Source organism: Porites lutea, chromosome 5, assembly GCF_958299795.1.
Source record: "Porites lutea chromosome 5, jaPorLute2.1, whole genome shotgun sequence".
Taxonomy (NCBI): Eukaryota; Metazoa; Cnidaria; class Anthozoa; order Scleractinia; family Poritidae; genus Porites; species Porites lutea.
The window spans coordinates 10,457,870-10,473,734 of record NC_133205.1 but is presented as its reverse complement, the minus strand read 5'-3'; the positions used below and the strand labels follow the sequence as shown (position 1 = coordinate 10,473,734).

Sequence of the window (15,865 nt, the reverse complement as noted above, 5' to 3'; positions counted from 1 at the left end):
CTTAATGTTTGAAAACAGAAGCTGGTGTTTTCATCCATTATCCAGCATGATTTTACTAGGGGCGCGAAGCGTTTTCAACGGAAAAAAGCTAAAATTTTTGGGGAATATGAAAAGATAGTTACGTAAACAAATTAAGTCATACATCTTTGCCCATGTTTACACTTCCTGATAACTGAAATCCAAACAAACAAAACAAATGCCCTTGATGTATGCCCGCGTTGGAGATCTGTGATAGCTGAAGATGTCTAACCCGCAAAGAAGGCAAGAAGTTTATTTATGGGATACAGCAAGTATCATTCAGCCATTACATCTTTTTCACTTAAATTATAGTCATTCCTACCTATCAACAGTGGAGACTGATTTTCTGTTATGGCATCACTTGACAATGATATTCCGGTGGGAGCCTCATTGACGTCAGCTACAGTAACGGATAGAACTTTCACAAGAGACAAGGGCGGAGAACCGCTATCAGAACACTTCACTTGCACAAGTATAAATGAAGCCTGCTCGTAATCTAGATTGGCGTTACCCACTACCAGCGAATTGGTTTGAACTGTAAATTTTCCGACCTTTTTTCCAATAACCTGGCAGTTGTGTGATTGCCATACGCCACGTGAACCATAGTTATCCGGATCGGTGACATTGAGCTGACCAATCACTGTTCCAGGTGCGCTGTTTTCAGCTATGTTCGCTGGCGAAAGAGTGATGTTCACTGGAGCTTCGTTGACGTCGATGATAGTGATCTTGAAGTCTTTTGCCAAACTAAGAGGGGGACTACCATTGTCTTCAGATTGAATCCTAACCGTGAACTGACTTTGAGCTTCATAATCTAAATTAGCCGAAGATGAGACGTACAGTTTGTTATTTAAGATCACAAATTTACCCCTAGCACTGTTCAACAGCTTGTAAGTAGGCGTTTGGCCAACGTCTTGGTCACTAGTCACCAGTTCTCCAACAAAAGCACCGTTGGCGTTTTCATTAACAGACGTAGCGTTACTTCCACCCAGAGTGACATTTTCAGGAGCATCATTTTGATCGACGACTGTGATCTTTAATTGCTGAGTCATGAAAGTACCGTTGTTATCCGTCACGCGCACCATCAGCGAGTACTCAGCGGAAACCTCATAATCTAGAGAACCATTTAACAGAAGATCTGTTGTACACTTTGTATTCACCCCTGGGATATTGGCGATGGACTGACAGTTCGCACGTGATGCTAATTTAAATTTCCCACCGGCATCATCGTCGAGATTGAAAGTCAAATTTTGCCTTGCGTCGTAATCAAAAGCCTCCAGTGTTCCGATCTTCGTTCCGGAGGCGGAGTTCTCACGAATCTGAGCATGTCCATTGGGAAACGACAGCTGACCTCCTTGGGAAGTGATATTCATTCTGCTTGGAGCTTCATTGACATCCAAAACTTCGATCGTGAAGGATTTTTCCATCTAAAATAAACAAACGCTGTGAAAGCTTGTACTCAGGCTTCATTTACATAAGTTAGTTAAATTCACAGAAAGCAAAGAAGTGAACCAATGATAAGGAAAAGTCAAACACCAGGATTCACCAACTGAAACTTAACAACTTAAAGCTGTCGTTTATATTAAACACAGATAGGTAGAACACTAAAGGTACATTCACAAGTGTTAATAAAAGGAAAATCATGTTCGCTTTGATTGATGCAACTGAGATGGGAACCGCGACTGATAATATTCGTGTATTTCAAAAAAAATAGTCGTAGTTATGCTACGACCGTCCAAAGGATGTGGCTTGTCCGTCGAAAGCCTTGTATCGCAGAACGAATTTTTGTTTCGTATATTTGTCTTTTTTGGATCCAAAGCCCCTAAAAAATCATGTCGGGGCTTACTCATATTAAATTGGCGAATAAAAATTTGTAGAGCATTTACCAGAAAGAAAAATATTGAAATATAAAAATATCTTCCAAGCGTATCTTACGCCTTTTTCAGTGTAATTGTTTGCGGTCGTTGGGATTTAGATGTAAAAATTATATTCGAGAAAACAACGCGTATGGAAATTCCTCAGCCCGCATAGGAGTACACACCTTTTCAGATAAATGAGCCAATCAGTGCTGGATATTCGCAAAATTGTCTTTCACGAAAAGTGTCTCGGTTGACTGCATCTGAGTAGCAAACGAACGCCAAAGGCTTTCAAAAGACAAACTTTCACTTTCTGTTGAAACTGATTTGTTATTTGTAAATCAATTTTTGGTATTTTTTTTTGGTTTAGATGAAAGATCGGATCATAGTCACCCTTTTACTTTGATAACAATTTCAAACTTTGAAGAGGATGGTCGATCTCGAGGTATACAGGTATATACTGGTCCACTTTGAAAGGCGACACTCCTTTTGGAGGGTGTCTTTCAGAAATTTCCCCATTCTTTTTAATAAATATAGCACTCAATTAAAAAAAATGATTTAATATGCGAACTGAGTTCAATGATTTTACACAACCTTGTTCCCAAAGACCCTGGGAGCGAGGTTGCAAAAAAAAACTGCCAATGTGCAGCGCATTGCCAGCATCAAAACTTTTTTCTCGATTGTGCATGAGCAGATTATTATCCGTAGGCAGCTACCTACAATGACATAATGACCTTGACATCAATCAAAACATTGAGAAAATTCATTTGAATGATAACAGCTATTACTGTAAGACTCACTTTCATTGGCGGGTTTCCGTTATCCTTTACCATTGCTCTGATGACATGTCTCTTCTGGCTTTCATGATTGATATTCTTCGCTGTGTACAGTCTCCCCTGAGAGTCAACCTTGAAGCGCCCACTGTCATCATTGCTCAGTGAATATGTTGCTGATTGGCTGGCGTCTTCATCACGTGATGTTAACCTAGTCACAAGGATGATTTAATCGTAAATAGTAGCTTTATGCATGGCCAGGTTTCTTTACAATTGGAATTTGAAGTTCCATCAACAAGGCAACTAGATAGGATTTGGTTGTTTTAGTTGTTCATATCTGTTTTATTTTGTTCGCCTTGTTAATTGTTGGCATGGTGATCGCAATAGTGTGAAACGAAATAGTACGCGCCTGTAGTAGTCTTCTCCCCACCTAACTGGCAAAGATAGATCACCATACCAGGGTTTACTACCCCATTTCTCTGGGCATTAAAGGCCTTTAGATTCAAGGACGGGATTTGACTTAAAGTTAGACACTCCAAAAACTACATTTTTCTTGTTTCCACCAGAAAAGTTAACACGGTTATCTTTATTGAAGGAGGTTAAGACCTCTCCCAATCGTGAAATGATAACTCTTGTAACCTTTGATAACTTGTTTCCGTCATTACGACATTTTCACGAAACGTAGTAGAATGACGACGACGATCACGTTTTCCCGCGGTGGTTCACGCGCGCACACTACTTGATATTTATTTGTTCTCATTGTCGTCCTTGTCTTAGAATCTAAAGGTCTCTATTATCGGTGTCTTCCTCCGACAAATCGCACTGATAATGAAGGGTGAGGGAGTTAAGGCCAATCATGTGACAACACTGCCAATGACTAATCGTCTGAACTGAGGCAAGGTATTATCAACAGCCAGCATGACCTGCTAGATAACTTGATGAAACCCGCGACCACCCGCTGAGGAGGCCCGCGCTCTTCTTACTGAGCTAACTGGGTGGGCGGAGGTTACAATAACTCGACTTGCAGGGAGTCAAAAACTTGGTTGTTATCATAATCTATAAAACAGAAGCAAAATTTTATATTTTGTTGCCACAAACATAAGCTAAAACGTTTTGAATAAAACAATAAGTTAGAATACTGTCACGTGACACACACCTGCCAATCAAGGTATTTATCTTCGCATCCTCCTTTACTTGGTTATTGGAGAGCTGCAAGTCACGTGGCATGTCATTGATATCTCGCACGTCAATTCTAAAGTTTTCTTCGTAGGACAGTTGTGGGCTACCATTATCTGTAGTCTTAACTCTGATAGTGTGGATCTTTTGCTCCTCGTAATTTAAGAAACATGACGAACCTCCTTGACTCAAACATTGTTTGTTGGAAATAGCCACCTGAGTAATAAAAGGCAGAATATTTGAAGGATCCTACCACACACAAGAAGGACTGTTTCCTCGCCAAGAGCGGGAGGTTTAATAAACGAGGCACAGCCCACTGAATTTCGAAGCAATTTCGAAGTATCGGTAAACCAATCAAACACTCTGTCCCAGTGTACTTGGTTTAGTTTGTGTAGTGGTTAACACTTCTGAACACAACACTTCTTTACTTTATTGTTGTGAGAATACTAGATTGGTGATGACTTCATTGTGCTTCATAGTGCCTTAGCTTGATAGTCAGACGGTTCGAGGAGCTAGCTCACTTAGAACTTGAGGGAGATGCGTGCAAGCGATCAACTTCAAACCGTCTGAGAGACGGACAAACGAACAAACCAGCGGACAAACGGATCGCTGAAACGGATGGACGGACGAACAAACCAGCGAACGAACAGACGAACTAACGGGCAGATGAATGAATGGATGGATAAATGAATAAGACGTGTCATGACAAGGGATAGAATGGCGAGATAAAGAGATAAGAGATAAATCGTTTATTGTATAAATACTTTGCAGTCGTAAAACTGAATTGCGCATTTTTACAAATAACATTGGTTAAAATATAAAACTAATTACAATCATATGAATATAAATAAGCTAAAAAATATGTATAAAAATCTTACAATAAAGTCGACTTCTTTGAAACTTTAAGAGCTTTATGCGCAACCCTGGGACATAGCATAAACAAAAGAGCGTCTGACACGTTCCGTATGGGAACGTGGCAAATTATATAACTTTTGACGCCTTAAGTTATAGCTGGATTGTTTTCTTGGTGGCAGCAGGTGGTGTAACTTATGTCCGGGATTGATAGCAATGGAATCGAACAAATGTCTACATAGTCCGTTGCGTCTATCATATAGCGTTGGCAGGCCTAGGCTGTCAAGGCATTCCCGATATGACATGGCAGGTGAAATTATGGAAAGCGCTCTTTTCTCTTTCTATATCCTCACTAAGATAAGCCGGGGGTGCGTGATGGAAAACCGGAGCGCAGTATTCTAGTACAGGTCTGATTGTTGTACAATAGAAATTCACAATGACATTAAGGGGAATACGAGCCCTTTTCAAGAGAACAGTGAAATACCGCCGCTTATAGTTATTAGCTTTCTTAATGCAATCTACAATGTGATTGTTCTATTTCAAGTCACTGGATATCGTAACACCTAGTATCTTCGCACAATCTGTGACAGGAAGCTCGTTTCCGTCTACCTCGAGAGGGGAGAAGTTATGAGAGATCTTCTTAAAGTCGATATCCATCTCCTTGCACTTGTCGGCATTTAGCTGCATCCCCTGGGACCGAGACCAGTCCTCCACGGCAGTAACAGCGTGTTGCACATCACCCAGGGAGCCGCGAGGTATGGTTTGGGAGATTGTCGTATCGTCCACATACTTCCACGTGAGAGCGTCAACCTTGAGATCATTGATCATGAGTAAAAAAAGCCAAGGGCCGAGCTTGGTCCCTTGAGGAATTCCGGCGGGGACTGGACCCTACTCAGAGAAGCAGTCTGAGGACAACTTGACGCGTTGGTGTCGATTTGTCAAAAAGTCAGTCACCTAGGCTTTGATGCTGTGCGGCATATCGAGGCCATTGATCTTAGCGAAGAGTATCTTATGATCGATAAGGTCAAAGGCCTTGCGGTAATCAAATAACACGACCCTGACAGCTGCACCGGTACCGTCTGTAGCTTGTAACCAGTGGTGAACCATCGAGATCAGAGCAAACATGGTGGAGGATTTAGGGATTCCGCTTTATTGATCATGGTCAATGATCTTGAGCACAGCAGGGCGGACATAGGTCGATACAACAAAATCTTCTGCGAGTTTCGAGATGGCGGGAGTCAGGGAGATGGGGCGCAGCTGCTTGCTAAGATCTTCCACAGGCTTCTGCTTGGGGAGCGGGACGACATCAGCTAGCTTCCAGGGCGAAGGTAGACTTTGCTCTTTATAGCTAGAGTTCAGAATTGCTGTTACTGGTTCGGCAAGAACCTCGGTGTACTCACGCAGGAGCCAATTGGGTACACAGTCGGGTCCGGCTGCTTTGCGTGGATTTAGTTGTTTCAGGGCGGCCAGGACTGCAGGCTCTGATAGAGTGAATACATAGGGGTCATCCTTATAAGGTGCAACTGCCTCTAATGGCTGGAAGATTTCCATGGGAGCAAGAAAGGCGGAGTTAATTTTGTTGGCGATTTCAAGTTCACTGAGTTCGCCATCCAAGTGTAAACTGGAGAGAATGCTGTCCCAACTGGCACAGGGAACCATTCCGGCAATCCGTTTGACAGCATTCCACCACTGCGAGGGCTTGGTGGACTTGAGATTGTCAACTTTTGAGGCGAAGTACTTGCTGCGGAGCGATTTACGCTCTCGATTAACGGCGTTACTGTAGAGAGAATAGCTCTCCTTGTCTCCATTGTTAAATGCTTGCTAGCGCGTAGCCTGATAAGGTTTTTGAACTCTGCTGTGATCCATGGCGCATCGTTGACGTGAATCCTGTGGTGTTTGACCGGCATGATGTGATCCATACCAATGTGAATCGTGTCTACAAACAAGCTCAACTTGGCCGAGCAAAACTCTGCGCGGTTGAACAGGGACCAGTCGATAGACGAGAAGTAGCGTCCGAGCTCCAACTTTCTACTTGCCTGTGTGTCCCGCCTTGAAAGAGTTTTCCTACTGGAACCCTTTTCCACTGGTCTCGCTTTGGGGACCACAAGAACGACCTTATGGTCGGACAGGCCGAAAGGGGGGAGGGTTTGCACTGAGTTCGCGTCGTAGAGTTGGGGAAGGTTTGTGATCACTAAGTCCAAAATTTAGTCCCCCCGTGTGGGCTTGTCTACCCGGCGAATATTTAGGCGATTGAGATTCCCGCATAACAAGAAACCGCAACCGGGGTACTCTTCTTCCATGGACGTGAGGGACCCAGACAGATAGTTGACAAGTGCCGCGTCTCTGTAGCTGTCGTTAAAGTATGGATGGTAAATAACGCCCGCATATAAGACAAGGGACCCCGCGCGGGAGCCTACTAGGTCGTAGCCACGCCCACAGGGTCTCGATGTCCGGTTCGAGCAGGTTGTCCAGGCGCTTAAATTGGATCGAGTTCTCAATATAGAGGCCGACACCAACGTGATGGTCAGTGGGGCGCGCGGTTGCGGTAGATGAAAGAGTATCCTGGTATGCATGGGTGAAAGTCACTAACTGTGTCTTTTAACCATGTCTCGGTAAAAAACCCTAAATTGGGTTTTAAATCCATGATAACGGAGCGTACTTCATCAATCTTGGGTGCCAAAGACATAGTGTTAGCGAGAAGAACACTTGGTCCAAACACAGACTTTTTTCCGTCCGATCGAATTGGAACAACAAGGTTTGAGTTGTTGCGACAATGGTGGAGCCTGGCCGAGCTAGAAAACGAGTTTCACAGACGAACTTGAGGCGACACCACGGAAATGTGGTTGTTGTTTACATGTCCAACATTTGGATCACGCGAGCAGTCTTGTAGAGAAATTTCCAAAGGTGGCAAATCAAAGACAATGGAGGCACTGGACCGATAACTGGAAAAGGTGTTAACTTGAATATCTAATGTTGATGATAAAGAATGGCATGAGATGGGACTGCTTTCGACCCAGCTATACGACGTAAGGGTACTGTTAACCCTATTCAGACTGGGCTTTTTTGGTCAATCTGTGACTTGGGGGGGGCTCCTCGGACCCCCCCCCCCTCTGTATCTCTGGAACCAATAATGCTAGAGTCATGAAATTTACACACAATTATCATCTCCGTACAAAGAAGCCCCACACCCAGTTTTGACTTGCCACGACCAATGATGACGTCACAGTGACGTCATATTCCGATTTTTCAATGTTTCTTATTATTTTTCCACTTAGATACGTAAAATATCAATAATATTGGTAAAGTCATCTCTTTGTTATCCTTTCTTATGAACTAGTAACAAGGAAACACTTGTACAGCGAGAAAAAGCGATAGGAAGCAATAAAATTTAAAATTTGAAATGGTTGTCCGCCATCTTGGATCCGCCATCTTGGATTTCCGTTTTTTTGTTAAAATTATAATTTAAAGCAATTTTCAAAGGGGAAAAAGCTCAGAATGTATAAAAGAAGTATCAAACTAATGTTTATTACCCAAACAAATGACTTTGGAAGTGTTATTTGGAAAATAGAGCAGCATATTTGTCAAAGCAAAAAAGTGACAAATTTTACCCCACCCCTCCCCCCCCAAATATTCGATGTTGAAACATTTTGATGTAATTCAAAAACTAGTCCCAAGCAAAGACCATTTTAACAACAAAAAGCACTATAAGTGTAAAAACGCGATCTTAAAACAAAAAAATCACCATTTTTTAAAGTTTCCAAAACCTATGTGTCAGAAACTGGTTGCCATGGCAACATGATTAATCACATGGACATGGTAATTATACCAAAATGTTCCTAGATAAATTTTAGGAAAAGTCGGAAAATTTGAACGTCATAGCTCTTTCGGTGTAGGAGTTATCATGATTTTTTCGGAGGGGGGGTTCGAAAAGCCCCCCCCCCCCCCAGTCTTAATAGGGTTAACCAATTGAATTTATCTTTTTAAAAGAAAAGTACGTGCTGAGTTATATAGGTTGTCTTGTGTTTAATGTAAGGAGCAGCTTCTCATATTGGAATACAGCATAATATTTTTTAGCCTTGAGAAATTTTACCTTAATTTCATTTCCATCAACTTTAAATCTTCCCGAAGCGCTGTTTATCAGTTGGAAAGTATGATTCTGTGAAGTATCTTGATCCACTGCGGTTAATGAGCCAACCAAAGTGTTCTCATCGCTGTTTTCATTTACATCAGAACTTGAAAGCTAAATGAACACAAAGAGAAGATCCCTGTTAGTAATTACCGCCCACGTAAGCAGCCCCTCTGGACCAGGCCTAGATATCCGCTTGCGGAAGATTGGAAAAATTCAATGGCTACCACTTCTCCCGCATTTCCTTACAAAACTTGGCGAGCCGTTGACATTAGAAAAAAAAATTGGCTCGGCCAGAAAGGTGACCACCAAAAAGGGTTACCTGTTTCGGTGGTAGGGTCACCCTCCTCTTTCTCCATATAAAAACTCTGGCTCACCCAGCCGGTTCAGCTTGGTCAAGGCGAGACAATCAGAGCATGCGCGATCGCTGTTGTCTCGCTCTTAGATCGGGCAAAGGGTTCAAGTTTTTTCTCATAACGATCGCAAATATTGACTCGGCTGGTAGGATGACTTTCTTTCCCAAGACCACCTTTCTCCATAAAACCGGGGCCCTAAGAAATGTTGTTAATGAGACCCTGCGCCACAGGAAATTATTCCTGAAAATAAACAAAAAATTTTTCTTTCTATTTGCTAATACAGTCTAAGCTCCATTAAGCGGCCACCCTCGGGGTAACAGAGAGTGACCCCTTAATAGAGGTTGGCCGCTCAATGGAGGTTCATAACTTGTTTGGATAAAAAACAAATGTACCGAGAAAATATCTTACCACCATTCCATTAGGAGCATCATTTACGTCAATGACTTGGATCGTAAATGCCTGAGTTCTAGAGAGCGAAGGTATCCCGTCATCCTTTGCAGTCACTCTCACAAGCCACTGAGCGCTGTTCTCATAATCAAGTGGACGTTTGGTAACAAGACTGTTATTTTGGATCTGAAATGGTAGATTTGGGTCGGAAGAAGCGATTGAGAGCGTAAACCATTGAACCCGGTTTTTCTCGTTATCTGGATCCGTGACTGTTATCTGTGCGACTACGGTACCTCCTTTCTGGTTTTCTTGAACCTTGTCCTTTGATAGTGAAATACTTGTGGGGGACTCGTTGACGTCTTGAACAAGAATCACAAACGTATTCTCCACAGCAAGGCCACCGGGATCACGACACAGGACTTTAACGCTCAACGAACTTGCATCTTCATAATTGACGCCTGCACTTCCAACGGTAAGTTGGTTCTTACTTAACGCTACCTTCCCATTGGCTGAATCGGTCAAACTGCACACGTGACTTTGCTGTCTGTCAGGGTCGCTGACTGTCAACTGACCAATCAGCGCTCCAGTTGGTTCATTTTCCTGAACGCTTCGGTTGGACAAGGTTATTTTGGTTGGCTTTTCGTTAACGTCTTGGAGATTAATAACTAATGACACCTGCACAGAAAGAGGTGGGTTACCGTCATCAGTCGATTTCACTGTGATTTGGTGACTCGTAGACGATTCATAATCAAGTTTGGCGCCTACAGAAGTAAACAGTTTGTCCCCTTTTACTTGAAAATTTCCCCCTGGGTTGTTAATTAAGACGTAAGTGAAGTTTTGACCCTGATCCTCGTCTTCTGTTATAAGACTGTCCACTTGAACACCTTTGCTGTTCTCAGGAATTAAAGCAGATACACTTCCATCTAGCGTGACATTTGTTGGCGGTTCATTCACATCAATTACTGTTACGTTAAACATCTCTGTGCGAAAAAGACCTTTGTAATCGGTCACGCGAACGATTATGTCCAGGCTTGAGTTATCTTCGTAGTTTATATCGCCGCTGACAAGTAATTCTGTCGTGCAGCGAGTTCCATTGGGACTAATACTCTGGCAAGAAGAGTTGGATTGCAAGGAAAATTTGCCTCCTGTGTCATCATCTAGTTTAAAGGTTAGGTTTTGTACAGGATCAGTGTCTGTAGCCATTAAAGTTCCAACAAGAGTTCCAGGCTTCGAATTTTCCTTTACGTTACTCGAGGAGAGGACGATGGAGACTGGGGCCTCGTTGACGTCCATCACGCTGATAGAAAATAACTTCGTCATCTGCAAAATAGCAAGAAAGGCTTGTTTTACAATATTATTCCATTAACCACACTGTAAAGCAGGGTGCGTGTGTGTTTCACTGGTGCACGGGGGTGGGAAGGATACGAAAGCGGCAAATGGGAGGTAAGAATTATTTTGTTAATACCTCCAACTCTTCAATTTCTACTTGAAGCACTCAGTTGCCAGTTATCACGTGTTAACGAATAAAAACAATTTGAGATCAATACCTTCGCCTTGCTTTCCTCTAAAGAGACGCACTCTTAGTTTTACATGAGGCTAATTCTATGCCCACAATAATGTTGGAATGCCTGTTTACCTACCGATAATGATGGCTTTCCGTCATCTGTGACTTTAGCCACGATGTGGTGCACTTTGCTCGTCTCATAGTCTGTTGACTTTGCCTTGTAAAGAACCCCCTTGCTGTCTAAAGCAAATCTACCGGCATCGTCATCAGTTAATGAGAAATTTAGCTTTTGCCCTTTGTCCTCGTCGCTAGCGGATAGATTGCCGATCTTGAAGTTGATTGGCGCGTTTTCTTTCACCTTGTAATTGGACAATTTCAGACCACGTGGTTGATCGTTAACGTCATTCAACAAGATGTTTAATGAGGCGTTAATAGATTGCGAGGGAGAACCGCTGTCAACACTCCGTACTCTTATAGAGTAAGAAGACACGCTCTCGAAATTGAGAAAGCACTGGGAACCACCATTTAACAAGCAATTTCTGTTTGACTTTGCAACCTTAAATATAAAGGGGAAATTTTCATGATTATTGAAAATGGGATACACAATAAACACTAGCAGGCCTACCTGAGTAACTTTTTATAAAGAGACATAAAGTGACAACGGACAAAAACACATTGGCCAGTGATAAAACTTAAAGCTCTTTTGAGACGCTGGGAATGAAGCACTATTTTAGAGATGAAGCTGTCAGGAGCCAATCACTTGCTTGCGTCAATTCATGACTTGGCCATTCTTTCTCACCTTCCTTAAGTACTGTCTCGTTTTATTTTAGTGTGGTTTGATTGAGTTGAGAAACACTCCTATACCTTAACACGATTTCCTTGAATCTTAAACCTTCCACCAGCGCCATCTAGCAACGTGTAGATGTATGACTGCCCGTTATCTGGGTCAGCGGTGCTTAGCGCGCCCACTTCCGTGTCCACGCCACTATTTTCATCAACAGTATTACTTGACAACTACAAGAGAAGTAGATCAATGTCTAGTAATGAGCTTGAACCAAGAACGAAGCATTTATTCATTTGGATCAACTAACGCAATGGTTAATATAGCCTATGTTTATTCCTCTCTCTCTAAATCAGCCCAAAGTGTTTGCTCGTTTTGTGTAAAATAATGGTTTGGTGAGTCCGATCATATCCTCTGCCTCAGTCTTCATTCAACCCCGCTCATCCGCTATCCATGAATTACATAGATGTGTTTACTCTCGTAATTTATGATAGCTTTAAACACAAGCGAGAGGTGAGGCGGAATCAAGGTCCTTGAGCGCATATTAAGCCTGGGACAAACAACAATAAAGGATGATGAGAAATTACGCCAATCCGCCTCGATTTCGCTGGTGCTCTCAGCGACTTGACTGGATTCAAAGGGAATTTGTCTCTCAGGCTCTGGGTTTAAAACAAATCTCATACATTTGGACTCTTTCTGGTGCACTCTCTAAGAGTTCGAACTTGTCTAGGCCCTATCGCTCAACCTTATCAGTTTAAATAGCAGTGCGTAAACTAGGGGCCCAAGGAGAGTGCGACATTAGATCTATACAATAGCTCTTAACGTAAATGCTCTACACTTCATACATTAACTTGCGGCAGGCACCGGAGCACAGATTAGGTAACTGAACAAAAGAAACGACAGAACCAAACAATACACCTCGTAACGAAAGTTTTGTTGTTTGAGTTATTATTGTGTTTCTCGTGTCCTGCCAAACCGATCAATGGAATTTTCACACGGGTCATTTATGATTATAAATTAGAAGCCACACTCTGCTTACCTGGATCGCCGTAGGCTTTTCATTCAGATCTGTCACCGAGATTGTAAATGTTTTTTCCAACCTCATTGGCGGACTGCCGTTGTCTGTGCTTCTTATTACGAGTGAAAACCTACGGCGTAACACAAACAGAAATTTTCAGCCCAAGAAGGAATGACCACAAACTAAAAGGGTAAAACTCAGTTCTAATTAATTTTGTAAAAACCTTTTGGATATGGACAGGAAACACAGCAGCTGACTTCAAGTCAAAACAGCCGAAGAAGTTGGAAAATTCTGGACTTATGAGGTACCGATTATCCATTCGATAAACATGGACTGGTGTTAGTCGACTCAGGCACCTAGGGCCAGCTGTGGTACCACAGTTTGAAACGTGCGGAAAGAGAGTCAGAAAACAGGATTTTCTCCGCCGTTAACCGTTATATTTTCTGCTTTCTCTTCGCACGTGGTTAGTCGGTTTATTCACTATTTAGTGTGTCGTTTTCTTTCGGGCCACATTATTTCTCCTTTTGAGCGCTTACTCTCTTTCCAGGTCTGTTCCATAGCTATTTCTCAATTTAGTTCTTGTATCGTTGCTAAATGAGTATTTACCACTTACTTAACGCTACACATTCATATTAAAAAAATCTAACGTATTTGTGGCTATTTTCTCCCGCAGCTGCACGTAGTTTAAGCTCAATAAACTAATGCGTGGTCATTGAACTACTGGTGTGGTTATTGAACTGTTGTGTGGTTATTGAAGTAACGAAAAAGGTCTATAGAGCAGTGAATAAGGGCACAATAACCAAGCGTTCACAGTGTGCTCCTTATTGCGAGTGAAAATCTACAAGGTGACACAAACAGAAATTTTCATTCCAAAAAGGAATGACCACAAAGGGTAAAACCCAGCAGTGAACAAAGGCACAGCGGCTAAGTGTTCACACTGCGTTCCTTATTGCGAGTGAAAATGTACAGCGTAATACAAACAGAAATTTTCCGCTCACTGAATAACCACACAGGGAAAAAAACTAAGCAGCGAATAAGGGCGCAATGAACATGCCTTCACACTCACCTGTTTGGAGATGTTTCATAATTAAACATGGTCAGTGTGAACAGATCTGCTCCTCGAAGCTCAAATTTTCCGCTCCCTCCGCTTACGATGCTGTAGGTGTGCTTGTCTTTAGTGTTAGGATCCACAGTGGAGAACGTGCCAATTTTAGTCCCACGTGGTTGGTTTTCTGGAACACTGGCTGCGCCAGACAAGGTAATCTGGAAAAGAAGAACGCGCTGATGAAAGCCACATTTAGACACAAGCCCTGGCTTTCCTAACTGGAATCTCGCCTGTCTAAAGGTAGATCACAACTACCTATTAAAATTGTCGGAAGTTTCTAAATCTCAAGTACAAAACGTTGTCGTAACAGGCTCATTTCATTGAATTCAAAAATTGAAAAAACATTATTTTTGTTGATTATGATGATGATAATGATGATGATTATTATTATCTACATCAAACTTGAAATGAAGAGCTTATTACTTTTAGCAATAAATTTTTACAGTTAATTTGGTAATCTGCTGTGTTTAGGTAATAATAACACCTTCAGATCCTTGGCAACGAATTAATTGCTGTTATCAGTGAAACGAGAGTTCTCACAAAAGGTTACCTGTGAAGGCGGATCGTTGTTCCTTCGACAGTATGAAGACGCATAAGACGTCCATTGTCCTGACGTCTGACACGTGATTGTGGACGCTCCTTTTATGGAATAGTATTGAGGACATCCCAAGGAACATGTGACAGGATACGTGGTCTTACCTCCTGGGCACGTGACATTGGCATGCTTGCACGTGCTGCCAAGTGAAGTACCTGAAAATGTCCGCACGTTAGGTCTGTACAGTATAACAAATGACAAGATAGAATTTATGGACGTATTAATGAAAGAAATACGACTATCAAAACAGGTGCTACTTTGGCTGCAGCTGTGTCTGTTCGACCATTCCCAAAATCAAGAATTACCATGTTTTGCATAACAAACAGTCGATCTTATGGGCCATTCTCTATTTACCAATGTTAAAAAAAAAGTCTGAGTGGATTGAGAATTATAGCTTTACTACAAAACATCTGAACTATCTGAAATATCTTGCAGATTACAAAGAGCCTGAAAGAATATACACATACTGACATTCCGTCACAAAAAAGTGGCGAAGAAAGAGCGAAGCATTTTCTTTAAAGTGATAAAATGGTCTTTGCTTTACATAAACGAGTTTTCTTTTTACGGCTTCTAACTAAGTTGCACTTTTAAAATTGATAAACTAATTTGATGGTTCTGATATTATCAAAAACATTTTTTGGTCCGTGATAGATACATTCCCTCCTCATTGATCTTAATAAGGTTACTCTAAGGTTACTCAAGTTATGAATATGTGAAAATCATATATGAGAACTGCGGGGTAAAGAATTATATGGAAGAAGATCGTCGCACTTACAGACGCAACTTTTGCAGTTGCGATGAGAAAGCTTTCTTTTCGCAACTGCAAAAGTTGCGTCAGCCATATACTGCGATGATCTTCTCTCATATAATTCTAAGGTTACTGTTGTTGTTTTTGTTTCTTTGTTTGTTTGCGTTATTTAATATTTCTGCTTTATGCTCACTGACCTGGTGCACAATATGATGGTATTGGCATATTACAATCCTTGGCGATACAATTCTTCTTATTTCGGGCCAGATAGTATCCAGCATTACAGGAGCACACGCCATTGGTGCATTTATGCTGGCATCCATTGTTTGGCGTTCCACATTGTGACGTTTCCTTATATTTTAAACACCAAAAAAATACATGACTACAACATCCATGAAAAAATTGGGTAATTAATGTGAAGAGCAAATAGGTTCAGAAACGAGGGAAAAACAAGTGTTCTGGGAACTAGTTACGTTGGGATGAAATTAAGATGGAACGACACACTTAAGATGATACGGAGGGGCGTGTGATGGTATTTTGTTTGATGCTTTTCTTCTTGTTGGTTCTTTATTG

General features: G+C 41.8%; 1 protein-coding gene and 1 pseudogene across 1 annotated transcript; both read right to left on the bottom strand.

Annotated features, from left to right (window-relative positions):
* Positions 1–293: 293 nt before the first annotated feature.
* LOC140937892 (protein dachsous-like) lies at positions 294–15,517 on the bottom strand. Its single transcript, XM_073387462.1, has 11 exons — positions 15,490–15,517; positions 14,500–14,699; positions 13,911–14,107; positions 12,866–12,974; positions 11,910–12,059; positions 11,182–11,601; positions 9,563–10,861; positions 8,763–8,912; positions 3,801–4,036; positions 2,672–2,855; positions 294–1,442 (listed from the first exon to the last, which is right to left on the bottom strand). The coding sequence occupies exons 1-11, from the start codon at positions 15,515–15,517 to the stop codon at positions 294–296; spliced, it is 4,122 nt and encodes a 1,373-aa protein (XP_073243563.1).
* On the bottom strand, positions 5,822–6,579 carry LOC140936582 (uncharacterized; annotated as a pseudogene).
* Positions 15,518–15,865: the final 348 nt, after the last annotated feature.